Source organism: Scleropages formosus, chromosome 8 (assembly GCF_900964775.1).
Source record: "Scleropages formosus chromosome 8, fSclFor1.1, whole genome shotgun sequence".
Lineage (NCBI taxonomy): Eukaryota > Metazoa > Chordata > Actinopteri > Osteoglossiformes > Osteoglossidae > Scleropages > Scleropages formosus.
The window spans coordinates 7,495,509-7,522,178 of NC_041813.1; the positions used below are offsets into that span (position 1 = coordinate 7,495,509).

General features: G+C 44.8%; 3 protein-coding genes across 11 annotated transcripts in view; 2 read left to right on the plus strand and 1 right to left on the minus strand.

Annotated features, from left to right (window-relative positions):
* The first annotated feature begins 1,815 nt into the window (after positions 1 to 1,815).
* Positions 1,816 to 6,616, plus strand: yipf3 (Yip1 domain family, member 3). Its single transcript, XM_018766150.2, has 9 exons — positions 1,816 to 2,080; positions 3,257 to 3,463; positions 3,595 to 3,701; positions 3,865 to 3,910; positions 4,035 to 4,127; positions 4,576 to 4,707; positions 4,836 to 4,949; positions 5,031 to 5,154; positions 5,661 to 6,616. The coding sequence occupies exons 1-9, from the start codon at positions 2,003 to 2,005 to the stop codon at positions 5,780 to 5,782; spliced, it is 1,023 nt and encodes a 340-aa protein (XP_018621666.1). The 5' UTR covers positions 1,816 to 2,002; the 3' UTR covers positions 5,783 to 6,616.
* Positions 6,617 to 8,368: 1,752 nt separating this feature from the next.
* lrrc73 (leucine rich repeat containing 73) lies at positions 8,369 to 20,015 on the plus strand. The gene is made up of 6 exons (XM_029253848.1): positions 8,369 to 9,494; positions 10,645 to 10,805; positions 11,920 to 12,042; positions 14,221 to 14,321; positions 16,131 to 16,317; positions 16,578 to 20,015. The coding sequence occupies exons 1-6, from the start codon at positions 9,223 to 9,225 to the stop codon at positions 16,646 to 16,648; spliced, it is 915 nt and encodes a 304-aa protein (XP_029109681.1). The 5' UTR covers positions 8,369 to 9,222; the 3' UTR covers positions 16,649 to 20,015.
* A 945-nt stretch (positions 20,016 to 20,960) lies between these two features.
* Positions 20,961 to 26,670, minus strand: part of tjap1 (tight junction associated protein 1 (peripheral)) — a 45,622-nt gene continuing 39,912 nt past the window's right edge. For all 9 annotated transcript variants that reach the window (XM_018725040.2, XM_018725039.2, XM_018725036.2 and 6 more), the window contains one exon: positions 20,961 to 25,882. In XM_018725040.2, the coding sequence (XP_018580556.1) occupies positions 24,494 to 25,882 (1,389 nt within the window). In that variant the 3' untranslated portion in view covers positions 20,961 to 24,493. The remainder of the gene's footprint in view (positions 25,883 to 26,670) is intronic.

Genomic DNA, 26,670 nt, shown 5'->3' on the forward strand with positions numbered 1-26,670 from the left:
TCTACAAGTCAGTTGTGTTTTGTACCTGTCAGACTAGTCGTGATTCTATAACTGAATGTTAGAATGTTATACAGACTATTAGAATTCCATAATACAGCTGTAGCAACTACCTATAAATACCCAGAAAAGGTGAATAAAGTGGGCACAGCTCCCACCCTTAAGTGAACAGTCTGTCCAGTCCGATGAAACTTAACATCTTTGAAGTGCTTGCTGTAGATGACGCTACCTTTTCCTGGCAATGATCATCTGCAGTTTCTTATCCATATTGAATATCTTTCCTTACCCTTTTCTTTGTGAATCTGTAAATATTTGGAATAAATCCACAAAATAGCGAAACACTTGGAACCTCGACATTTCATACCCAAGACAGTGAACACGTGTACCCATCATCACTTACAGTCACAGCGTTAGTATTTTCTATGTTTTACTGGGGATCAAGGCCAGTGGCCAGGTAAAAGTCCTATTGAAATTTGGGTATGTCTGCAAGCCAGTCAAACTAAGCTATGAAGCTGTGACGCAAAAATCTTCCTTCCTGAAGATCAGCTTATTTAAATATTGTAATATTTGTTTGCTGATACACATTTTGTGTTTACTTACTTGGTATGAATAAATGGCAATGAATGAATAAATTGAGACAGTATCATAGATGTCATTTTAACTGCTACAAAGAAATATGGACTCGACAAATACTTGGAAAGGTATTTCTTTTATTTGTAATTACAAATTATGTTACGTAGGGGGGCGCAGTGGCGCAGTGGGTTGGACCGGGTCCTGCTCTCTAGTGGGTCTGGGGTTCAAGTCCCGCTTGGGGTGCCTTGCGACGGACTGGCGTCCCGTCCTGGGTGTATCCCCTCCCCCTCCGGCCTTACGCCCTGTGTTGCCGGGTAGGCTCCGGTTCCCCCGTGACCCCGTATGGGACAAGCGGTTCTGAAAATGTGTGTGTGTGTGTGTGTGTGTGTGTGTGAAAAAAGTAATAAATGTTGGGAACACAAATACCCCCTTAAGACTTTTTTACACAAGAAGACATTTGAGTAACCACGTGTGAAATGACAAGCCTTTCTCCTTGCTGTATTTGTTTCTGTAACTCGTACCGTTCAACGCATAGCAACGCGTGCCTCTTGACGACCACATTTTTCCAATATGGCGGCTTGGCAGAGCCTTCCATTGAGATGTCATGGCCTATGTATGTATATCCATGGTTTTTGGACGTTTTAAACAAACTTTATTGACGTAAACAGCAATTACAAAAGTTAGGATCGGATGTTTTAGATGTGCGGTGAATGCTGTAGGGGGCCGGGGCCTGCTCTCCAGTGGGTCTGGGGTTCGAGTCCTGCTTCGGGTGCCTTGCGACAGACTGGTGTCCCGTCCTGGGTGTGTCCCCTCATCCTCCAGCCTTATGCCCCGTGTTGCCGGGTTAGGCTCCGGTTTGCCACAACCCCGTTTGTGATGACTGGTTTCAGACAGTGTATGTGCATGTGTGTGTGTGTGAATGCTGTATGGGCAAATGGCAACGCGTAACCAACTAGATCTATCACAAAACTAATTTAATGAATCGCATTCATAATGGCAAACACCACTTCCATTTACTGTGTAAATATCTTATCTTATTTATTTATTTATTTACTCTGTGTCAGCTGTTTGTTTGTCTGTAAAGACTGGAGGCACCTAGAACCACAGCAAATTCCTTGTGTGTGGCAGCACACTTGGCCAATAAAACTTGTTCTGATTCTGACTAACCACAGGCCATAGTCCCAGTCCTTCTCGCACGCGTAATCACGGACATGATCTCGCGAGAGCACGTAGGTTCCACGTCTCGATCCCAGCAGGGCAATCGGTGGCAACATTTGGGAGTTTCAACCCTGCAAGATTTGCTGAATTCCAGCAGATGATGTGGAATTAGAGGTCCAACAACGGGATTTCTATACACGTTTCTTAACGGATTCGATTACCGAAGTTTCCTACTTAAATAAATTAAAAAAAAAAATCACCTGACGCGAGAATTATGTCTGCGTCCGACGATCATGGAAACAAAAACACGAACACGGAACCGTGGGGCGGCTTCGATGATAACCTAATTCAGGTCCGTACGAGCTAAGCTGCTAGCTAATATAATAAACACATGTTTGAAACGTAAACAACTTGTCTTACTTTTCTGAATCTTTTCGGGGTTATTCTAATCTAGATCATCGCTTTTGCTGATCGACTCATGCGTTTATGCGCGGCTCTGGCTGAAGGAGCGTTATTTAGTGTTAAAAATACATGTAAAATGAGCTAGTACGAGCAGGTGAACAACAACATCAGGCTGTAGTGCGACTAGCTGTGTTGTTGTTGTACGACATTTTAAAATTTTTTACTTTCATTACATTTTGATAGCGCTGCATTGGTTGGCTTGTGTATCTCGTTCTTGTTGTTGAATCCAGCAATGTTGACAGTTTGAATAATTATGAGGACATATGCCGCTGAGGAATGAAGAACTCCAGTGTGATAAATATCAGTAGCTATATATTTCACGCTTATAAACAGTACGCATGCGCAGCTCTCCAATTTTGAGCAGTTCTGTTGAGCAGACTGTGTTGTACAAGAAACAGCTCAATTAATTAAAAAAAAAAATGTATTCTTTGTCTGTGCATGTTGAGCATGCTTTTCATGAATCATGGGGTCATCATCATGCTGCCGTTTCCCCCCCATGATACAAACGTCTGCACTAGTCACTTGAACACAAGGCACATGTTGCAAAATGAAAACTAACAAAAACAAATAACAAATCTACTCAGTAAGCAAATGACAAATCTACTCAAACTCTTATTAATGTATTGCTGTTCCTATAGCCAGTCTCTAGTGTCCGTTTAATTGTCTCTACTTAGTGTTAGTTTCATGTCCTTATAGCCTTCTTTTCTCTATTTTCATAATATGTAATTTTTTTAGCACTGTGTATATTGTATATTATACATATATTATGTAGATTGTTGCCAGACTGATCTGTGTATTGCACTGTCCTGTATTTGCAATCGTATGTTCGTAACACACTGCACTATAGGTTCTCTGTAGGACGGCGGTCCAAAGAGAAATAGAATGTCGTTCTCCTGTATGTGCAACTTACCCGTATGTGGAATGACAGTGGCTTTGATTTCTCAGATTGGGAATTATTCTTTAGAACTCCCAGTTTGACAATCCTGTCGTACATGAAATGTGAAAGCATTCCCAAGATGTTTGTTTTTTTTTTGCGTTCACTACATTGTGTGCTTCTGTTCCTCAGGGTAGCGGCTCAGCCGTGATCGACATGGAGAATATGGATGACACATCAGGCTCCAGCTTTGAAGATATGGGCGAGATGCACCAACGAATGAAAGAGGAAGAGGAGGTGGCAGCCGAAGCGGCTGCTACAGAGGAAGACACTGATTATGGGGAGTTCCTTGGAATGAAGGGCATCAAAGGGCAACTGGGGCGGCAAGTGGCAGATGAGGTTAGATCAAAATTTGAAGTTACTGTTTTAAATTTTTTTCTCCATGTAAGGTCCTAACACGAAATCACAGTGTTGGGCTTAGAAAGTGAATACCTGCTAGGTAACTACTTGCATTACGTTAATCTCTGCAGGTTTGGCAAGCAGGAAAGAGGCAAGCATCAAAAGCCTTCAACCTCTATGCCAACATAGACATCCTCAGACCCTACTTTGATGTGGAGCCTATTCAAGTTAGGAACAGGTAAGTGTCTCGGACACGGTACCCTTATCGTTGTTAGCGAGATTAAAACAAGCGAGCTCATCGGCCCGTGGAAGAATCTGTCCCATTTCTAGATTCACCAGTGTATGTTCATAGTATCGCTTTGTGCCGCTTCTAACTTTGCCGACCCCCTCTTTCTTCCGAGGTTGATTGAGTCATTGATTCCTGTACGGATGATCAATTTTCCCCAGGTGAGGAGCATTTTTAGTGTAACATTATGGAAAAAGTAAAGATTACTTCAGTTTAGAGCTAGTCACAGTACTTGTAGTAAACCAGTGCCCCTTTTTAATTTCCTCTCACTTTTCACACCAACAGAAGATTGCAGGGGAACTCTATGGACCTTTGATGCTAGTGTTCACACTTGTAGCTATCTTGCTACATGGAATGAAGACATCCGGAACTGTGATTGTAAGTAAAATAATCTCATGAGCAGTTACAAACCATAATATCCCAAGTCTAATGTAAGACTAGTCCACAACTTCAGCAAATACTGCGGATTCATTTAGCCATTATTACCAATGCAATACTAAAAATGTTCATGAATCTACTTTTATAAAGATCACCCCCTGCTATGCTAATGTCAAGCATCAAGAGTGTGTACTAATATACTTCAGTATTTCCTCAGATTTTTAATAATCACTTTGATGAAGTACTTTCGCTGATGTGCGTATACCCAAAAATGTACTCATCGTCATATGTGGCACATTCATTAAATTCCAAGACACACGTTGTCGCGTACATATTGTAACATATATGCCACCAACTTGGAAAATTGAAAATTTATAGAATTTTTACAACAGAAACTGTAAAATGTGGACCATCCTTATCTTCCTCTGCTACCTTGTCATGCCAACAGAGAGAAGGGACATTGATGGGCACGGCGATTGGCACTTGTTTTGGCTACTGGCTGGGTGTCTCATCTTTCATCTTCTTCCTGGCCTATCTGTGCAATGCCCAGATTACCATGCTGCAGATGTTGTCCTTGCTGGTACGTCCTACTTCAAATACACAGTAGTTTATAAACGACTATATATAGTGCATGTAGTTGAATATCCTTTATTGCTCTTGTCTCTCTTTGAAATATGTCTTCAGCGATGCCATTCCGTTTCTTTTCAGGGTTATGGCCTCTTCAGCCACTGTGTGGTTCTGTTTGTCACATACAACGTGCACTTCCACTCCCTCTTCTACATCCTGTGGCTGGTGATCGGAGGGCTCTCCACACTACGGATGGTGAGACTTGATTTACCGAACGGTGACTTCCGTGCTCTCTGTGTCCAGATAATGACAGTCTATTTGACAATGTCCGCACAGGTTGCCGCCCTGATTTCCCGCACTGTGGGTCAGACACCTCGCCTCATCCTCTGCGGGACCCTGGCCACTCTGCACATGCTCTTTCTGCTCTACCTCCACTTCACGTACCACAAGATCGTTGAAGGTACAGGTTCAAGGTTGATTATAAAGGCAGAACCTTCAGCACAAGCACAGGAAGCATAGTAAAATTAAAACTGTAGGTCTCTTCTTGCCTGATTATTTATTTATTTTTTTTTTAAGTATTTGTTTGGTGCAGTCTCTTTACTTTTGAGCCAGATTGTAAAGTTAGCCATATGTCCCTAGGATCCATTATGATTTAAAATATTCTGTGCATGAATATTTTTGGAGGAAAAAGACTTTTAAGCAATTGACTTGATTGGTTTTTTTGGCTATATAAGTTTCGTGGAAGATGGGACAAGGGAAAAAAAAACTAATTATGTGAACCTTAATTTTAGACCATGTGTCTCCCATATTAATTGTTTTAAGGCAATTATCGCAGATATGGGATAGCACATTCCAATGGATTTAAAGCTACATAAGGTGGTGTTAGTAGGAGTTTTTTGTTAAAAATGTCCCAAAAAGTACATTTAAAGATGTGTTGGGTCACCCCCATTGTTTTGTGTCTTAAAGGTATTCTGGACACCCTGGAAGGACCAAATGTTCCCCCCATTCAGAGAGTAGCAAGAGACCTTCCTGATGTTGCAACCCATCTGATGAACAACACAGTGAAATCGCTTGGGATTTCCATGTAAATGCAGTGATTGTACAGCCATTTCTGTGCCTGACATAGCAGGCCAGGGAATTTTTAAAAATGAAAATTGGATCACAAAGTAAGTGGTTTACATACTCTTAGGCCCAATACATTGAAGTACATTGAGACGATCTGTAAAGGAGCACTTCAGTGCCTTGGAAATAAAAACTGGTGACTGCTAGGGTTGGTTATTTGGATGCAGGTTAAATTTTATTCTTGCATTAAATTATTGTCAATAGGAATTTTGCATCAGAAATCATTTTTAGTCTAGGACTAAAATGAAATTTTATGAAATGCTGCTTTAGAACAAGGAAAGACTAGTTAAGTTCTCGCTTGTAACTTTTGTCTTGCCAAGACCACCCTGTGTCTCTTTGGTCCTTGTTTAGTTACGTACAAGTTCATTAACTTGAAATGCTCAAGTAGTTGTAAAAATCTGTTTAAAAGAACTCTTATTTATATTGTTTTCTGTCTGAATAAAGGGGAATGGGATTACAGTGGAATATCGGGGGGGGGGGGGGGGTGTCAAAATTTCTTTAAAATCCATACTATGTATTGTGTAATTTTCATAAAATGACAAGCTCAGTCCTGCAGTTGGGGAAAATATTCAACACTGAATTGTCTTACATTTGAGTTTTGTGAAGATGTCGCAAAGCAAAGATAATACTTGTATAATTTCTAAGGGGAAAAAAAAAGAAAAAACCTCCGTCTTTTTCTGCTCTCATAGCCCAAATGGACTTAATTGCAGTCTCATATAAAATTTACACTTTTCACATCCAGACTTTTTCTTTTGTAAGTGTATATACAGATGTATATAAAATGGAAATAAAGTCTAAAGAACTGCTTTTGGATGTTTCTTTACCCATAGGATTGTAGCCTGGATTCAATGTTCATATAATTAAAATGGGATTAATAATGTATATTTGTTGCTGTGCAGTTAAACTGCCACTCACATTCATGACATTATTAGAAAGTAAGTCACTGTCAGCATTCTGAACTGGATTTTTAATTTAAGTATGCTAAGCAGCATTTTATCTGCATGAGAAAATAAATGTCCTCTTTTCACTTCTCACATTAACCAAATGGTTGGGAACATTAAATATTTTCTGTGCCCTGCGAAGGACTTTGTAAGACTGCTCACTCAATTCCCTAGAAGCAGAATCATGATTTAGATATTTTCCTCCAAAGTGACCTACATAGCTTACCATTTTATACAGCTGGGTATTTAACAGAACGAATTCAGTCCTATAGTATGTGCAGTCGGCTGCAATCGTTTTTGCTTTTGTCAGAATCCAGAGTTATAGGTCTTTGATGATGAACCATGTAAAGGTCTGTCCGATGCCACTGTCGAGAGAGGAATACTACATTTGTGGTAATAGTTAAAACTACATGTGTTTTAGAGACAATATTTGACATTCATGCCATTGATTTTTGTTTTTCATCTAGTTAGACAATGTAGTGGTTTGTAGTCAGAAATCTTGTAAATTCTGAACTGATGTCCTGGAATATATTACTTTGCAGCAAGATAATTACAAAGGTAGTTTATGGTTTAGGTTTATCTAGTCTAGGGTACTGATCTGATTAGGGCTCCGGAAAATTAACCGGAGGAATCAAAACTGATGTTGCATCTGCAAATGGAACCAAAATGGTTTGGTAGCAGTATGTGGAAGTACAGCTGTAACACCATCATAACATGATCAGAAATGTTTAATGGGATTCTGTTTGCAATTAGTATTTCCATTTTGTCCTGTTTCAGTTGACAGAGTGGTAAATACAAAAAAAAATGACAGCTATAATACCTAATCCCTACAACAACTCAATTTTTCTTGCATCTGGTCATAGTTTTCGAAAGGCTCGTTTGAGGCTTTGCTAAAAAAAAAAAAAAAATCACTGCACATTTTTCTTCATTAGAAATGGTAGACTTCAATTTTTTAAGAACTTTGTCAGTCTGTGTGAACTTCTCAATTTGTGTGTGGCGGTTGTTAGGGGGTCACCACAGAAAACACCATCCTGTCATAGTTGTACAAAGGATGTCACTGAAACGCAGGCGGGACTAACGGATCCCGTCACGCGTTTAGCCCTCCGACACCGGACGCACTAGATGGCAAACCCCCACCTCAACCCAGGGGCTATGGCCTTATTGTGCTGCCTGCAGGCATTCAGAAAGCCTCTCTGGATTTATTATTAATTGGATTATCGTGTGCTCATACCTGGAATGCAGGGCTATGGTGTTTAGGAGGCTCTTACTGGATCATCAATATGCCTGTAATATTTAATATTTGTGTTAATACTGAATATTATTCACTAAGTTAATATTTATCGAAACACAAATTTAGGCCTGTTAACATTTTGAAAGATTACAGTTTTTGGCCCAGGGAAAGAGAGCAGAGACAGGCCTTTGTGTTGTGTGTTAAGGAGACAGAAGCAGAGCGCATAATCAGCACAGGTGGAGGTTCCAAGGCATCGGCAAAGTAGAGCTAGGCGTAACTAATCACACGCGGCCGCTGCATCCGTCGAACTGCAGCAGAGAAGTGCCTGCAGCGCTGAAATCGATAACTCGTCACTCGGCATTGTCCCTTCTAGTAACACATGCAGGGACTAGCAACGTTTGTAGCGGTGAACACGGTAACGTCGGACTGCGAAACCGAGCACTTGAAGTAATTTTGTTCACGTCAGGATGTAGAAGTTCTCGTAAATGACTGATATTCGGTTGTTCCTTTGTATGTTAGAGACAGGGTGGCACTGGTAGGGGTGTCCATAGTAACACAGAGACACCTGCAGCGGATGCAAACAGACGTCGTCTTCGCTCGCCGCCGCCGGCGACGTCGAAACATGACGAGAATTTTAAACGTTCATATCGGTAGCGCGGAGAGGAACGTGCTTACGGTGGGGCGCCGGCCGGGTCTCGGTCTTTAGAACATACATAAACTACATCGCAGCCTTATTATTATTAATATTAATAATTGAGCGACCGACGTATGAATGCACACACACAGACTGTGACAGAGTTGTCCGACAGCCTGCTGCACTGCTGCACCGAACGCCGGAAGGAGGGAACCGGACTGGTCCGTGACCACGATGGCGGAGAGCAAGGAGGAGACGTCCAGCTGCTGCCCAGCACCAGCGCTGTCGGGTTAAAGAGAGCAGCTGTTCCTTCGCTTCGACTCTTCGAGCGCTCGTTTTGGGGACGCCGCGGCCGGCGGGATTCGGTACCGAAGCGAGCCGCTGACTTTGTTTGTTCGTAACACCCCCTGGCTCGGCTCGGCTCGGCTCGAGTCACGAGTGCAGTCAGTGCTGCTGGCGGTGTGATCGCAACTACGGAAACCCCCCCAGAGACAGACACCGATTAGTATTAATTTAGTCTAGAGCAGAAGACGGATCGGCTGCTCTGTTCCCTGCGAGAGCAGTCGCCACGCTCGCGTTGGATGTGAAGCACTTGGCAGCATGCTGCCGGGCTCCATTCAGATCACAGGAGAGGCTCTGTCTGGGGCTGAGATTAAAGACATCTGCGAGAGCCTGAAGGAGGACAGCGTGCGGCTGCTCTCCGTGCGCGGCTGCCAGCTCTCCGACCGCGACTTCGGGCGCCTGTGCCGCGGCGTGGCCGAGTCCCGCTCCCTGGCGCAGCTCAACCTCAACCTCGGCGTGGTGTCCGGCGTGGCGCGCGTCAAGCACCTGGCCGACGCCCTCAAGAGCAACCGATCCATTCAGACGCTCTTGTGAGTAGTAGCGAGGCGCGCGGGCACGAGCGTTCGCCCGCGTGAGCGCGCGCCCTCTCCCCCGAGTCGGTGCTCGCTTCTCTCTCTCTCTCTCTCTCCGCACAGTCCGGCGCAAACAAATCCTGCCGTGACACACACGACGAGAAAGTCACGAATGAAGTGGACACAACGTGTAGCCCGGTGTCGCACGTGCGTCTCCGTCTTTATTTTGTTTTAAAAGAACCTCAACAGAGCTGTAATGATCATGTGCCAGAGCTCTGTATGGCAATGAGGTCGGGGGGGGGGGGGATGAAAGAAAGAAAGAGGAGGCAGGATAATCATGTGAAAAGTGGACATCTGACAGCTCCAGCCATCCTGCCCTGTCCCTACCATGTGTCACACAGTATAAGAGCTGGAGGTGAAGGGGACACTGGCCTCCTGTTACACGGGACCCTTCTCTTTCCAACTCTATTTACTTTCAATCACTTAGCCACACTTTTCTCCAAAGTGATTTACAACATGAACGTATTTACCGTTAATTACACAGTTATGCAGCTGGGTAACTCTACTGGAGCGATTTTAGGGTAAGTACCTTGCTCAAGGGTACTATAACCGAGGTGGAAATCGAACCTGTGACCTTTGGGCGCAAAGACGGTACCTCTAAGCACTACACTACCGGATACCTACAGCTGTCTATTCAGTTATACTGTACAGCTGGGTGGTTTTTACTGGAGCTCAAGGGCACCAGAGCAGGGGGTGGGATTTGAACCTGCAACATTCGGATCTTAAGGCAGCAGCTCTCTAACCACTGTGCCACCTGCTGCCTTCATTCATTTATTCATTTCCTGGAAAAAATGTAAAGTTAAACCCTTCGTTACCTGTATTACAGTACTGGAACACTTGCGTGAAACAAAATTGTAGCTTAACAGGCCCACAGGGAACAAGGTCCGAATGAACCATAGTATACTAGAATAACGTCTACGTGAATTAGGGTTGTGCGGGTTGCGAAACATCCATCGACACAGCCAGCCATGAATTCTGTGAAGGTGAATGAGGGCCAGGTGGCTCCGTGAGGTGAAATGTCCTTATGAACGCCGGCCGTGAATAAATGAGGCCCTTTTCAGTCTGGGAGTTGGTCTTAGGATGGCGTTTGTCTCCACGGTCTCCGCAGTCTCCACGGAAGCCCGCTGCTGGATGCCGGCCTGGTGGCCCTGAACGCGGCGCTGTCCACCCACCCGTCGCTGGTGTCCCTCGACCTGGGCGACTGCATGCTGGGGGACGAGGCTGTGCAGCTCATCTGTGGCATGCTGCCTCCGGACGGGGCCAAATCAGGTTATCCGCAGTCCCGCCGGGGAGGAACGCTCGTCCGGTTAATCCATCAGGTTTCGCGGCACGGCATCCGCGTGGAACGCGGGAGACGCCGATTTAAAGAAAAGGGCACTTGAGATAATATGAACACAAAGCACAAGCTTTCTACAAACAAACTTAAGACAATATGTGGTTAAATGTCCGTCCGCCTCTCGTCAGTCATTTTATCGTCGTCTAATTTGGTGCGGACCATTTGTTTCTTTCATTCTCTAATAGTTCAAACGCACACTCTTGTTCTTACTAAAAACCGTATAGTTTCCTTTATGAAACCAAAACTGCTCTCCCCTTTGTCGTCGCTGCGAGAGCCACATATTGCATGCAATACCAAATACGTTACTAATATTACTTTTTTATTCTTGTGAATGCAATCGACTTTCACAGTCCAGAAAGGACAAATGTAAGCATAGGCAAATGAGAAGAAAATATTACATTAATTAATTTAGCTGATGCTTTTTTCCAAAGCAACTTAGTGTTAAGCTACTTTTACAATTATTTACCCATTTATACAGGTGGGTAATTTTCTTTTTACTCGAATATTTCTAGGGTAAGTACCTTGCTCAAGGGTAGTAGAGCCGGAGGTGAGATTCAGACCTGCACCCTCCGGCACCAACCCGCTAGATTACCTGCTGTCCCATATTGTCAGTCTAGTTATTTGTGTACAAATTATGAATTTTACTGCCCTACATTGTACGGTTATTAGACAAGCCTGGTGGACTGTATTTTAATACTTTTTTTTTTTTTAAAACCACTTTATAAGTACAAATTAGTACAGGATAGCATCTTTCAAATTACAACTTTTTGGAACCAAATCCTGTGCAGTGACGAGAAATGTATTAAATGTATAAAGTAGCATTACTAATTTAGTCGATGTGTTCCGGGGGGGGTGTTGTTTAGCTTTAATTATAATTATGCAACTTTTGTTTTTTCATATTTTCAACTTAGGAGCTGTATTTGCATGTCTCTCCATTGCATTTTTCTAGTTTTCTCTGCCTGGCATTTAAAGGAATTTCAATAAAAGCCTTATTGTGCACTTCGCCTGTAGGGAGAGTGTTTTATGATGGTTCAAACATCTCCGCAGGTCTGAGGGAGCTCACTCTCAGCGCAAACCCAGCCATCACCACCAAAGGTTGGGCACGCCTGGCCATTGCTGTGGCTCACAGCTCCCAGCTCCGGGTCCTCAACCTGGACTACAACCCACTCGGTAAGACACAGCAGCAGGGCTACCACGAGTCGGGTGAATGGTGGTGGTGGTGGTGGGGATGATTCTAGGAGCCCCCTCCTGGATTGGGCCCACAGTTAAATATAATATAAGACTGCCTTGTAATGTTGTGTCCATTTTAGAATTATTTAATGTGAATCGCATATATTAAAGATTTTATATTAAAGTGCCTTTTTTGTTTAAATGAAATATGCCCATATGATGGAAAATCACTGCAATTGCTGGTGAAAATGTATACCGTTTTCTCATTAAGTGGGCTTTTAATTCAGTAATGTAAACAACAGTATTTACATGGTTATGAGGTGATTCTACTGTCATGTATAGTATGTGTTTGAGACAAGAACCACAAAATACAATCACATTAAGTCCTGACACTGATAGTCTGAACTAATTGCAACCATCAATTAGTGTTCAACTAATACAACAGAAACAGCAGGCTGAATACTATTATTACTATAGTATGCTATTGTTAGCGTAAGCATGTATGAGCAGTCCAAGGGTGCGTGGATGAGTTTTATTATTAATTAATTTGGTTTTCTCAAAGTTACTTCCAGTGTTAAGCTACTTACAATTATTAACCCATTTATATAGCAGGGTAACTTTTACTGGAGCATTTAAAGGTTAAGTACCTTGACCAAGAGTGCTGGAGAAGTTCATAGGCTACGAACCTGGGTCCTTAGAGTACTTAAGGAAATTACTTATAAAAATATAATTATTAACTCTGTTGCTTAAATCATTGTGACATGCCAGGTTCTTTCAGGGAGTCACACTGAGCACGTACTCAAGGTGTGTACACAGCTTCTGCTTTTATTTGTGCTGTTCACAGAAGCATCGACTAGGGAGGGATAACAATCAACTTGACATGGGTATGGTCTGGGAACTGGATGCTCTCAGGCAGGGAAGAGTTCTCTGGTCTGTTTCTCAGGGTCATGCAGATTTTCCGTGCCAGGGAAGGTTTAAGTAAAGGCTGATTGTGAGGGTATGGATGACGGATGGAGGCAGCGGTACGTGACAGCGATGATGACATTGTCCCTCCTCCTTTGTGCTGCCGTGGCCATGTGCACACACGTCACAATCGTACAGACGGCTGCGATAACAGGAATGCCCTTACGCTAGTGTAAATAAACGTTTAATCTAGTGATCAAATCAAGATCATGGTGTCAAACGCCTGTAATATTACACAGCGCCTTTAACTGCATAGTGTCCCTGTGCTTTGTCCCGTGACAGACAGCGTCCTTGGGAACGTTTTCGTTAAATCGTGAACATCTGTGAGCCAAGTTATCAAAAATTTCTCTGTTCTGCGCACCGTGTACTTTGCGTCACATCCTGCGCTTTCAGGGTAGAGTCCGGAGCACCGCAACCCCGTGCTGGACAAGCAGTCATGATATTGAATGACTGAATGAACATATTAAAACAGGCAAGGCAAGAATAGTTTTTGTTACAAATATTATAAAATATGTGGGGGGCGCGGTGGCGCAGTGGGTTGGACCGGGTCCTGCTCTCCGGTGGGTCTGGGGTTCGAGTCCCGCTTGGGGTGCCTTGCGACGGACTGGCGTCCCGTCCTGGGTGCGTCCCCTCTCCCTCCGGCCTTATGCCCTGTGTTGCCGGGTAGGCTCCAGTTCCCCGCGACCCCGTATGGGACAAGCGGTTCAGAAAATGTGTGTGTATTATAAAATATGTAGGTGCTGTCACTGACATGGCATAAAAATACCCTTTATTTTGCTTTTTAAATTAATTTTAGGTGAGACATTTTTCATTTGGGAACTGATTTTTCCCTTAAGAAATGGTGTTAATTTGATTCCTCATAATGGGAATTAATCTAATAGGGGAGACATCACTGAACGAATTAGCCCTGTGAGGTGATGGATGGGTGCACTATTGTTAAGTGTGGACTTCTCAGGCTTTCGGAAAACTCGGACTCCTGTATTTGCTGTCGGAACAGACCCCCTTTAATTGTTCTAATACACGGGAAAGCGATCCATATGTATGGGGAAAAGATGCAAAAATCAGTGGTGTAAACTGATTAAATTGCTAATAAAACCCTCATTCCTTTTTCATTCCAAAATGTGTGTCCACGAGGAAAATAAGTTTTGAAGTAATGCAACCTTCACCCACAAGTAAACACTGTGAGCGCACTGAAATGTAGAACTCTGTTCCCAGGTGACCAGATTGCGGGGATGCTAGCAGTTGCTGTGGCATCTAGTAGAACCCTGGAGGTGCTGGATTTGGAGGGGACTGGCCTCACAAATCAGTCTGCACAGGTTAGCCATTCAAATAATAGCATTCAAACAGTATTTTTATTTTTTTTTTTTTTTTGCTTTGTGTTGGTCTAATGATAAATTCGTAAATGTAGTAGCAGGTACAATAAAGTCAATGTTCAAAACACAATTTACTACTTCTTTCAGATGCACATCCTCATTCTCTCGTAGTTAAGTGACATTTAAGATCTATTGCATTTATCAGTCAGCTTTTAGTGCCTTGAACCATATTTGTACAGTAACGGTTTGGATTGTGTTATTTCCCAATTTGCCAAGGCTAGGGAAAGAAACGCTGCTCCTAAACAGCACTTGTCCTCTAACTGCGTGTTTGGGCTAAATATGCCCCCCTGCTAGGAGTTCCAGTTACTGCCACCATTTCAGTCAAGCAGTTGGGAAATGGGAATATGTAGATATTTTAGTATACAGGTGGTCCCTGACTTACGATGGTGAGCTGGCGCTAGACATTCAGTAGAAACCATACTTTGAATTTTGATTTATTTTCCCGGGCAAGTGAGATGCGGAACGATACTCTCTCGTGATGCTGGGCAGCGGCAGCGATCCGTATCGCCCAGTCCGTCACGCAAGGGTGTGTATTAAATGCATTTTCGACTTACGATGGGTTTCGCAGAACCTAATTTCACAGTATTTTTATCCCCCCCCAACAAAAATGCACAAGGCTGGAAAGCCTTCTTTATTGAAAGTTAGGTATACATTATAGTATATTGTAACAAACAACCTGTGTTACTGGGGAGCCATTGTGTTTGTTTGAGTGGGAAATAGAGAATTGTGGGTAAAATGTGAATTAAATGTCAACCGCTGTGGGGACTCTCAGGGAATAGAAGGGGCTGAGTGTTTGTTGACTAGATTTGAAGAAGGAAACCGTGAGACGCTAAGCAGACTGGGAAAGCTGGCTGGAGGTGCAGGTCCTTGCAAAGGTGTTCCGGCAAACGATCAGAAAGAATGATGTCTGCGTGTCCTTCTTGGGCCCGTCCGAACCCAGGCCGCAGCGCGTTATAGTATGTTTTCGGTTTGAATTTGTTGATATTCATATTTTATTCATTATATGCTTGTAAGCAACGCACACGCAGCACTGCACTTCCCCCCCGTACAGGGTCAAACACGTGAATTTGAATGGAAACAAACCTGTGAATGCAGTCCCTGAAGTTAACAGCAGCGAACACGTACGCGCAGGAGGGGCTCGGTCTCCTTGAGCGCGTTTGGCGTCGACCGGCAATGGTTGTGCGGTACGGTGCCGTCACAGCACCAGGTGGCAGCGCGACCCGAGAAACGATATCCTTGGTGGCAACGTCCTTGTTAGAGGTTCTTAGGACGTCCTACTACAGGAGCGAACCTACTTTCTCGGAAGGCGAGGCCTTCGATGTATATAAAGGAGCGACAAACAGCCACGTCTAAGTGAAACACACAGAGCAGCAACGGCCACATCTGCTTTTCCGATTCGAGCAACAGTTGTAGCAAAAATGTATTTATTTCCAGCTTTTACAGGTTCGTTCTTTACCAAAGTGCTGGAAAGATATCATCTATAGTCAAAGGTAAATTACAAAGTGCATCTTACCAGCAATACTGGTTTACAGAAGAGTTTTGACGTCGGCTGGATAGGGGAGGGTATTTATTTCCCCTTCCGACACAGGCGTCTGGCACCCTACCCCGTGGCCGTATGTCGTCTTTGTACTTAAGCAAAGATACCCTGTTGGAGAGGGCTGGCGCTGGGGATAGTATTACAAATGAGGGAAATGCGAACTAACTAAAAACACAAATCTGAGATGGGGAACTGCATGCTGAGTAACTTTGCAGATTTTCCTGGACATGGTGGAGAACTACCCCACCTGCCTGCGCGTGCTGGTGCTCGCCGAGAACGCCATCAGCCCCGAGCTGCAGCAGCAGATCTCGGACCTGCTGTCCGAGGGGGAGGAGGACGAGAACAAGGAGGCCGAAGCGCGCGGCATCAGCAGGGAGAAGACCATGTGGCTCCCGCACAGCAGTAAGCCCTTCCGAGCGACTTGATGATGATATGCACTGTAGCCCTCTGCCTTCCTATAGTTGAGCCCACAATTATACAGCAGCTGTGTGTAGTCTAGAGCACTGCAAAGAAGACACCGTAGGGATGGAGATAGGATGCTGCTTTATTAATCCCTGCAAAGAAATTCATGAGGACATGACAGCTCATTTAGGCAAAATGACTTGTTATATACGCAAGATTAATATGAAGGCATGTCTTTGTGCTGTTGATCATCTCTTCAGACGCCAGCTCCCAGATGGTACTGGTGACCTCCGGCCTGGGCGACAGCCTCCTGGCAGAGACGGAGATGTGAGCTGCAGGCTCCCGCGTTTTCCGTATGTTGCACACTTACGCGGAAGAGCACCTGGTAGCGAGGAACCAATCACTCTGCATGATCTTTAGCACTTGTGCATAGGGGAAAGGGAAAAAAAAAAAAAAAAAAGTTTAGCGGGCACACACCTTCAACACCAAGTGACTTAATATACTCAATAGTGAATTATTTATTTTGAAAATGTACAGTCTATTTATAATTAAATATTTAAAGATATGTATCCACTGAAAGTATGCTCAGATAAATCACCTAAATAAGATTGTCACATTATAATAAAGCAGTTTCTGTGTTTTGTAGTGTTATTTAAAGTGAACATGGAAATGTCCTTTAAGCTCAACAGCAGGGGGCACCAACTTCAAACTGTAGGACATTTAGCAGATGCTTTTCTCCAAAGCGACTTACTCCTTTGTAGAGACTTAGGTAATTTTTAGTGGAGCAATTTAGAGTAAGTATCTTGCTCCAGGAAATTGTGGCTGGTAGCGGGGGCTTGAACCTGTAACCTCCAGGTCTTGGGTAAGGAAACACCTTTGCATTTATTTACCCCTTTATAGATGGGAGTACTTCAGGGTTCTGGGGCAGCAGCTCTGCCTGCTGATACCACTGCAGCCCCTACCCCACCTAACTTGGGGGTTTTTTTTTGGGAGCAATTTAGGGGTAAGTATCTTGCTCCAGGGAATGGTGGCTGGTAGCGGGGGCTTGAACCTGTAACCTTTGGGTCCCGGGGTAGAAGCTCTGCCTGTGGTGCTACTGGCTGTCCTGGGTAAGGTAACACCTTCGCATTTATTTACTGAGCAGATGCATGTCCTCTTGCAGCGCCACTCCTTGGGCTGAGCAGGTTGAATCTCACCTCTATCTGTGGTATGCCAGAGCAAGGCATTTATGCTAAATTACAGGTACTGTTACATTGCAAGTTACCTTAGAGAAAAGCATCAGCTACACATAAAAGGGGTATTTTCCCACTGGGACTCATTTTTCTCCAACGCAATGTCAGCAAAAAATACAACTTGTGCTTTCCATTGCGAGAAGAATCATGTCTCTAAGTAAACCCAGTTTGTTACTCATCCCTTGATGCACCGATGCTCCTATAGATACATAAAGGCATATTTAGAATGTTGTTACACATCTTTCAAGGAATGACTGAGGTCATCAGAGGCTTTAGCACATAATACTATAAGGAAGTATGTTCAGGCTATAAGTGACAGTTGATACCTTTATATAACGAGGGGGCACAGTGTTGCAGCAGGTAGTATTAGTATCTCTCAGGGCCTGGCCTGGGGTTTAACCGTGTTCAGTCTCCATGGAAGTTTCATGTTCTCCCCTTTAAGTTGACCGTAGGAGGAAATGATGGCAGGTGACTTAAAATTGCCCATACAGTGTGTGGGGCTACTGAGCAATGGATTGGAGTCTTTTCCAGAGTGTGTACTGTCCCGGGCCGTTGGAGGGCACCCCAGACCCCGCCCCCAGAGAGCAGTCAAAGGCGAAACCTGCTGTGCCCCCGGGTCTGAAGAAGAAAAGTAATTTCGGCTATGTACAGATGTAGATTTTTCAGATCATTGCACTAATTAGAAAAACCTACGAAATTAGATTAACTGCTGAATTAAGCAGCAATACATAGTTTGTGGATGTTTTAAAACTGTTTGGGCACATACTCATGTCTGTACATTAACAGTCCACTTCCATTATGACCAAAAACAAGCACTACTGTCATTCCAGATAAACTTGTTGGTCTCCACAAATTATATAGTAGTTTACACTTCAAACATCCCATACAAGCAAATTAGTAACAGTTATTAGTACATGGCAAGAAGCAGCAAAGGCAGGAGACCTTATATATGCTGTGTATCCTTCAAAGTGACTTTTTCACTCTGCCACAGACCATCAGCACTGGGCTCCAAAACCCAAGAATGTTACTAGAAATTCCAAATGGTTCTAAAACCTTAACACCAGACAACTCGAACTAACAAGTACCTTCCTCAGGAATGTCTAAAATAACCCAAAGTGGCTTACAACACCCAATCATGTAACACTTTATATGTCAGAAGAGAGGCAAAGTAACACCCAGAGTCTTGAGACTCTCTTTCCAATGCATTGCTGTTGAGCTAACAATGTGATCGGCGGCTGGAAACCGCAATAAATTCATCTTGTACGGCTGAAGATTACGGACTGTGTTTCGCTTCCTTAGCGGCACTGCCGTGCTGTTCAGAGGTACGATCCCCCACAGCAACCCCCACACTGCTCTTGAGGAGGCGCTGTCAGAGAAATGAGATGACAAGAGAACCCACTTCCATTCTTGGGCAACAGAAACCAACTCTGCTTTCCTTATTCCCCACCAGACAATGCAATCCAGAATTCAGGCAATACAGTGACTACCTGAAACACTGTCTGCTAAAATTCTCAGACCATTCACAGGAGGATACTTCGGGGGGGGTTCTAAATTACTCACGTAACTGGCCAGGTCTGCTGTAACCTGAGCTTCCTCCTATGGAACAAACAGAAAATTGCTGGTCATCAGATGACCGTTACTGCCGATCTGTCTCAGAGTGCTGCTCGCAGGAAGTCGAAATAGCAGCAGTGGAAGGCGTAATCCATAATTAATGGATGGAACACCTCAGATCAGCTTCCGTGTTGCTAAGTGCTCAGGACAAACAGAACACTTCTCTGTCCTTTTATCCCCTGGCAGAAAAAGCACATGATGGGCATGAAGAGGAAAATAGTGGTTCCACTCAGACAACTGAAAGGTTGACTTCTGGCTCATTGTAGTTGGTTAAAAAAAAAAGTCCACAATAACTAATTAGTGAAATATCTGCAGAGAAGAGGCACTACCCAGCAGAGCAGAGCCTCTGCATCCATGAGGGGGAAAACTCCAAAGCACAGAAACACACAGCACGCCTGCAATCCACAGATAGTAATAAAGAGAAGCCTCACTGAGACCTAATCTAAACAGGACCTTTCTCTAATGTCTTCCAAACCGTGCAAGCAGCCTTCCAAGAGCTGCAAATCTCATTTTAATTTCGGAGCGTGTGGTTGTAATACCGGCAACATCTCAGGATTTCCTATGAGCGGAAAGTTGAATACCTGTTCATGGACCAGAACCTTCAGCACCAGCTTTGTTGGCCATTTTCATGTGTAGCAGTTGAGGTGAACAAGCTTTGCTTGACAGCGGTTTCCAGGGTAGGTTCATACGTCTTATGAGTAAAAGATCACCTGTATAACCCAGCATTCCTCACTCCATGAAACAGCCACTTCCACCTCATCACCAGCAGAGGGCGCAACACAAAGGTTAACATTGACATGCAGCGAATGGCGCGCAAAGGCACGTTTTTCCTCTCTGAAAAATCACACACACAGGAAGCGCTCGTCCCGAGCAGGGTCACGGTGAACCGGAGCCTAACCCAGCAACACAGGACAACACAGCGTGCAGGGCCAGAGAGGACACACCCAGGACGGGACACCAGTCCGTTGCAAGGCACCCCATGCAGGACTCGAACCCCAGACCAGAGAGCAGGACCCAGCCAAGCCAGGTGTGCCACCGCACCCCCTTTCAGAAAATGTTTGTGCTCAATTAAGCAATAAAACAGAACTCAAACACCATCCTAGGCAACTGCTTTGCTCCTTTTGCCATAACATTATCATCATCTGCTCTTACATGAAGAATGCATCGCAAGCATAAGAGTGATGTATCTTAAGCTTAAAATAGTTTATTTGTTTTAAAATATACATCCTCAGTTTACAAATTCAGAAAATAAAATTAGTACAGGTTTAACAGTCTTTTTTTGTAGTTTTCTTTAATTTTAACAGGGAAGAAATGAAACAGTGCATAAAAAAAATGGAGCGTTTTCAGTAGAAACGAAGGACACGCAAAATCCGTGAAAATATAGACATAGTGATTGGGGAAGGCAGTGAATGAACAGCGACCAAAGCAACACCACCTTTTTTTTTTATCCCCTAGCATAAGCACCAGGTTTCTATGGTAACAATCACAGCACACCGGTGGGCATGGATGTGCGTGTGGACAGCCAAGGGCGTCAGTGTGGGTGGACAAGTCTTAAGCTCAGCTCCTTTTGACAGCAAACACGGTATACACCGTAGTACACACTACAGTCCTTTTACAGCTCTCCAAGACCTGCATTTCCTCTCACACACTCGCAAAAAAAAGTTTCACAAGGAGTGATCTAGGGTGTTCCTCTGCAATCAAGTCTCAAAGATGTGCACAACGATTGAAAAGAGCGTTTGCAGGTAAAAGCACTTGAAACAATCTTTTACATGCCCATGGGGGGGGGGGGGGGGGGGGGGGGGGGAATCTCACAAAACCAAATATATTCAAGAGACATGCCGCACAAATGTAGGGGGGGGGGGGGAAAAAAAAAAAAAAAAAAAAAAACCATGTGGAGGAGATGTGGGGAAGCAGCAAATCACGTGCAGCACAGTTATGGTACAAGGTCTTAAGTATAAGAGCTTGTGGACCAAACACGTGGGCCGGGACACAGGCATCTGGGGATGTCGCAACCCACCAAAAGACATCACGCTTGATCTCATTTACGTTCCATATATGAACCTGGGCTCACGAGACAGAAAACACACAAATGCATTATTCCACCCCAGGGCAACATCTCACATTGTGAGAGATCCAGCCCCTATTCATCTATTACTACTAGCATTTTCCATATTATGGTTTTTAAATCTTTGTCTAGTGTATTATTTAAATGCGACAAACTCTCAAATGGTGACTTTTGAAGTGTCCACCTCAATGATTTTTATGTTCTTCTGAAACCGGTTTCACAGTGTTAGCGGCTCTGCTGTGTCTGTGAGCGGAGGGTGCATCTCGAGAGCAACCGATGCAAAGCTTTCATCTTGGACGTGATTTTAGTTCTTTCTTGGGAGACAAAAAGGAAAGGTGACCTTGGTTTTGAGTACCAAGTGTCAGACACAAAGGTATTCAATTACTTTCATGAGAGAGGTTCATTTATGTTGCAGGAGACAGATGTGCTTGCCTATTTTTACATCAACATTGCGGAGAACTGTGGTTTCAGCCCATTTTTTTGCATGGAACTTGGTACGAGCCATTTCTAGAGCATTCTGCACCATGAAATATTTAACACTGCCATTTCCCTGAATAAGACAATGACAGACTGTTCTTCCCCATTTCCTTTGCCATCAGAGGCCTATTTTACAGCATGCATTATTTATTCAGAACAGGCTGTTACATGTCTATTAATTTTGGGCTATAAGTAGTAGCTCTATCTATAAAGAAAAAGCCACACATCCCAAGAAAGGAAATCGGAAGGGAAGAAAGTGCTCGTGAAAGCCCAGGTCCTACGGAACGATGCCCACCCAACTGTGGGAAAGTGCTGAATTAAACAAGGTGAAGGAACAGTTCACTGAAGAGGCAGTGATGCGCTGAACATTTCTGATCGAGGGCCAAAACAAGTCCCATGAGGAAGACTCAGTTTGGGAGAACTTTCCGGAATGCTGCTTCCCATGCATTGATATGTCAACGTGCCCGAACGATCTCTCTCGGCCTTTACGCTTCTTGGGGAACGCTTCGAGACAGCTCGTTCCTGCTTCTCCGAACATGTGCCTTAGCAATGGTGGCCCTGCCTGTGTCTCGGGACACACGGTGCACACTGAAAATGGTAATGATTTCAAAAATTCTCACGAGGCCTCAAGACCTACACGCATGGAAATGACAACACTTTAACACTTTGTTGAGCAACACTACAAAAATACTGCATGAGCTGAACTGAGAATCGGACAACACAGTACAAGTGAAAGCCATAGCTCAGCACTAGGCTGGAGTGAATCCTGAGGTGTTTGGTGAGCATCAACAAGACAGATGGGCCGCATGAAGTCCGTTAAAGGCAAGATCGAAATATTTTAAACGGTAAACGACTGAATGTGAAATAAAATGTCCCCGAACCGACGTCGCCAAAACCTCAGAGTGAAGCCGACCAAAGAAAAAAAAACTTCCGAAACGGAAATTCAAAACATGACACGCAAAGCCAAGAAGAGCACAAAACACACAATTGAACACTACACACAAATATTATGTTTGGTTGGGAGCATAATGATAACCAGCACAGAAACCAAACAAAAAATGAAAGAAAAACACGAGATGCACACACCCACCAGAGTACAGTGTCGGTCCACTGAATACATAAAGGGCTGTTACAAGAGGTGAGATTAACGGTACAACAGTTATTACATTCCTAATCAGGTGTATAAAGGGCTTCAGTAATAAATTTACATTAATGGATAATTGCATTCTGTCAGTGCTACATCCAGAGAGGCGGTGTGTTGTCGGAGTGAGAGGATGGAGGTGCAGATCGGTGCAGAGGCCCTGAGTCAGCTGGTTATGGTGGGGAACAACAGAAATATACACGCCTTTGAGCTCGTTTCTTCATAGACGTGCATCGCTCCCGTGCATTTGAGACAGACTAAATTTATCTGCGTTTTAGTATCCTGCTCAGCGCTGTTGAAAAGGCTAAAGAGGACGTGCCACTGGTAGCAATGCATTATGGGTAGAGGGCAGGTGAAACAGGAGCTGTAACCTGCCTGGGGATTTGTCAGTGGATGAACAACTCTGCACGTCACAACACCGAAATGTTAAATTCGGGAGTGCGTTCCAAAATATAGGGCTAGATATTTCTCTCTACACATTTCAAACAAACAAACAAACAAACAAAAACAAAATAAGAATCAAACAGGCAGTTCAGATTTAGTCCAACAATCTCAGACTGATTTGGTTGCAACCTTGTGACCAAAGGCTAAAAAAATCACTTGACTTCAATACTTTGCCTGTTTATGGGTATTCAAACATGATTTAGACAACACAGAACACGCACAACGCTAACACTGGTAAGATTTTGATTCTCTGCGCTCTAATCCATTTAACTGATGTTTTTAGAAAATACTTAACATTCTCATCCCATTAGCTTTCGAATGCCCGAAGTATGTTGTGACATGAGCCAAGCAATACACGTAACATGATAATCAAGATGGAGAAAAACGCCGGTCGAATACCGACAATTTTTTTTTCTTCTCCAAAAGCGAGAGTGAAGAACTATAAACAAACCAACAAAAGAGGCCTTGGGAAGCCGTCTTGCTAGTTTGTCTTCTCAAGTAAGGGTTTGACACTACAAGACTTCAATGGATTAAAAGTGGAGTGGTGTGTACAGCAACATTCTCCAGAAGAGGACCTTGACATCATTTAGGTCTTATCAAGCCCCCACCCACCCTCCTGGGTGGAGAAGGATAGGCACTGCATGTGAATGAGTGGGTCCTCTGAGAACATTCTGGGAGCTGCAAGAGGGAGCAGGGTCTGACCCCCAGTGCCTCCCCTGAGGTAATGCATGCCTCCCTCCATCCAAGCAGGTATGCTGTCGCGCGTCAAAAGGAGGAAAAGTCCGGGAGGGGGTGGTGTCAACCACGGCCAGCGAGCAGAGACTTCATGAGTTGAGCTCATCCACTATCAGCGATGGGCAACAGGACACCTCGACAACGACAATTTTCAACACTGCCGTCAATCTTCGGATACATGAATTCGGGCTGGATGATGCTTGATGCCTGGGGAGCATTCAGCTGAATAATCCACCTCCTCGAGAATGGAAACTTGCCTCACTGAGAAACTGAAGCTGATTTAGGACACTTGAAACACGATCTGTAATCTAAAGCCCGGTAAGAGTAAGCAGTGAGAAATTCGGTCACCTTCCGACATATCGTCCCGCAGAAAGGGTTGTAATTCCACCACCTTTGAAGCGAGCTCTTGATACTGCCTTGAAGAGAGAAGGACCACTGGGTGTCTTATAAGGGCAGGTTATCCCAGGATCCTCAGTCTAGCAGGTTGCCATGCTCCTGTGCTCGGGTCAAGCTGTCCTTGCGGTGCAGGTGATGGACACCCATCCTCTTGGGGCTCTTTGCAGGTCGGCCAGATGGGGTGGTAGAGGCAGGGCCAGCATGGGTTGGAGGCTTCTCCGTGTAGTCCTCCAGGCCTGCCAGGATCCTGGGGGAAATCACGGGCAAGTCCTGGGGCAGGATGTCACGCTCCTCTGAGCTTCCGGCAGAGCCGCCATCTGCATACTCCATCCTCCTGGCACTGGGGCTGCTCTGGCTATGGGCTGCTGCCGTGGTGATGGCGACATCTCCAGTATCGCCATCATCCAGAGGATCCAGGCTCATCAGCAGTCGCTCGCTCTCCTCCTTGGAGAAATTCCCACCGTACTGGCCTTTCCGCAGCCGTACGTCCACGCTACCAGTGTCTGTGTCCACACTGGACTCGCGACTAGCTGCCCAGCTGCGGGGAGATGATTCTTCCCCATCCGAGTACGCGCTCCGCTGGCTCACTCGGCCACTCCCCGCCTTGCCGTTGCGGCTCGTTTGGAGGTCCTTGATGGTGTCGCTGCTAAAGGACGTGCGATTGATCAAAGTTCCATCTGACGACGGTGCCATCTTCTCTACAAACATGCGCTGCCAATTGGCCAGCAGATCCTCCTCTGAGCTGGCAGAGCTAGCCAAGGCACTGGGGGCCTGTGGGGGGCTGCTGAATGGACTAGATTGGCTGGAGCGGGGGTCGGCCTCTGGCTGGGGAGGGCAACGCTGGCGCCCGCTGGACGAGGACGAGGCCCCCGAGCCAGATACGGCAGGGCTATTAGGCACTGTGCGTTGCCGCTCACCTGCCTCCTCCTCACTCTGCACCAGGCTGAGAGAGATGGCTTGCCGTGTAGCATAGGTGCAATTAGGCAGGGGGCTGTTCTTGGGAATCTTCACCTTGTCATCGGAGGAGAACTCAATGACCTTGCGACCTGGGTACAGGGGGTGAGGAGGTGGTGGAGTAGGATAGGGGTTCAGCTTGGTGCCACTCCCCTCCTCCCCATCCAGGCTATTCTGACTTCGGCATGTTCCGTTCTGCTTCATCACTTGCTGCTGCCCCGGTGGCTCCTGGCCCAGGGCCCCATTCTCCCGGCCTCCCTCCGCCTGAGGACCAGTCATATCCACATGAACAAACACATCCTCCGCCACTGGTTGGCCTGCGCTGCTGCTGGACTGAGCCGAGTTCAGCACTAGAGGCTCTGGCTTCTCAAGCACACGGGCGATGACAGAGGTGGGAACCACATCACTGGGCGTGAGGCTCTGGGAGTCCGCGTCCGGCATCTGAGCACCCTTGCCTGGCAGGCTGGTCTTCATGTGCTTGTTCACCATGTCCTGTAGTTCATACGGAAGCTGCAAAACAAAGGGAGAACAAAACAACAGGTTTCAGACTGGTCACAATACGATGGCACAGCTCGGTCTTTGGACACGCAGGAGCTCCTGAGAACCACAGCCAGTGAAGCAGCTGGCACAGAACAGGACACGAAACTATAGCTCTTTTGTTCTCTAGTGCAGAAGAAAATATTAGATGGGACACGATCTGCAATTATGACTCACTGATCCACGGATGATGACGTTATAGCCTACAGATAAGTTGAAGACAAATTTCAAATGACTTGGTATGCTTTTAACAGCACCTTTGAGCACTCGTGAGTTTCCAGCGGGTACAGCAAGACCCTTCTGTCAGATATAATAAGCCTTAAGAAGACTTAAGGGAAAATAAGTGGAAAGCATTAAATAAGTAAGCAAGAAGGTTGAAAATGAGCTTTAAATTTTTTACCTAAATCAGAGGCAATCTTTGACATAAAGAAATGAAAATCTATGACGTTTTCTGTGCTTCAGTCCTGCATGTTGAAAGGTTCTGCACTTTTCAATTAAAAAAAAAAAAAAATTCAAGCTGCTCTATCATCACAAGTTCTCTTTATAATTATGTCCTCGATATAAGAGGGACAGCTAACATAGGGCAATCTCAGGTGGAGAAAGACATGCCAACCAGCTGGACTGGCTTGGAGATGGGATTCAAGGGCTTACGCTGAGGGTGAAGTTATTTTCTCCACCAGTATTTGTTCTTAAGTCTTCTTTTTATAGGAGTTGGAAGAGGCAATGGAGGAGCTTACCACAAAATTATTAAGCAGGAGAGA

Coding starts and splice junctions, on each gene's coding strand:
- lrrc73 (XM_029253848.1), top strand. CDS start 9,223: ATGCTGCCGGGCTCCATTCAGATCACAGGAGAGGCTCTGTCTGGGGCT. Junction 9,495..10,644: donor CGATCCATTCAGACGCTCTT/GTGAGTAGTAGC, acceptor CGGTCTCCGCAG/TCTCCACGGAAGCCCGCTGC. Junction 10,806..11,919: donor TCCGGACGGGGCCAAATCAG/GTTATCCGCAGT, acceptor ACATCTCCGCAG/GTCTGAGGGAGCTCACTCTC.
- yipf3 (XM_018766150.2), top strand. CDS start 2,003: ATGTCTGCGTCCGACGATCATGGAAACAAAAACACGAACACGGAACCG. Junction 3,911..4,034: donor GGATGATCAATTTTCCCCAG/GTGAGGAGCATT, acceptor TCACACCAACAG/AAGATTGCAGGGGAACTCTA. Junction 5,155..5,660: donor GTACCACAAGATCGTTGAAG/GTACAGGTTCAA, acceptor TGTGTCTTAAAG/GTATTCTGGACACCCTGGAA.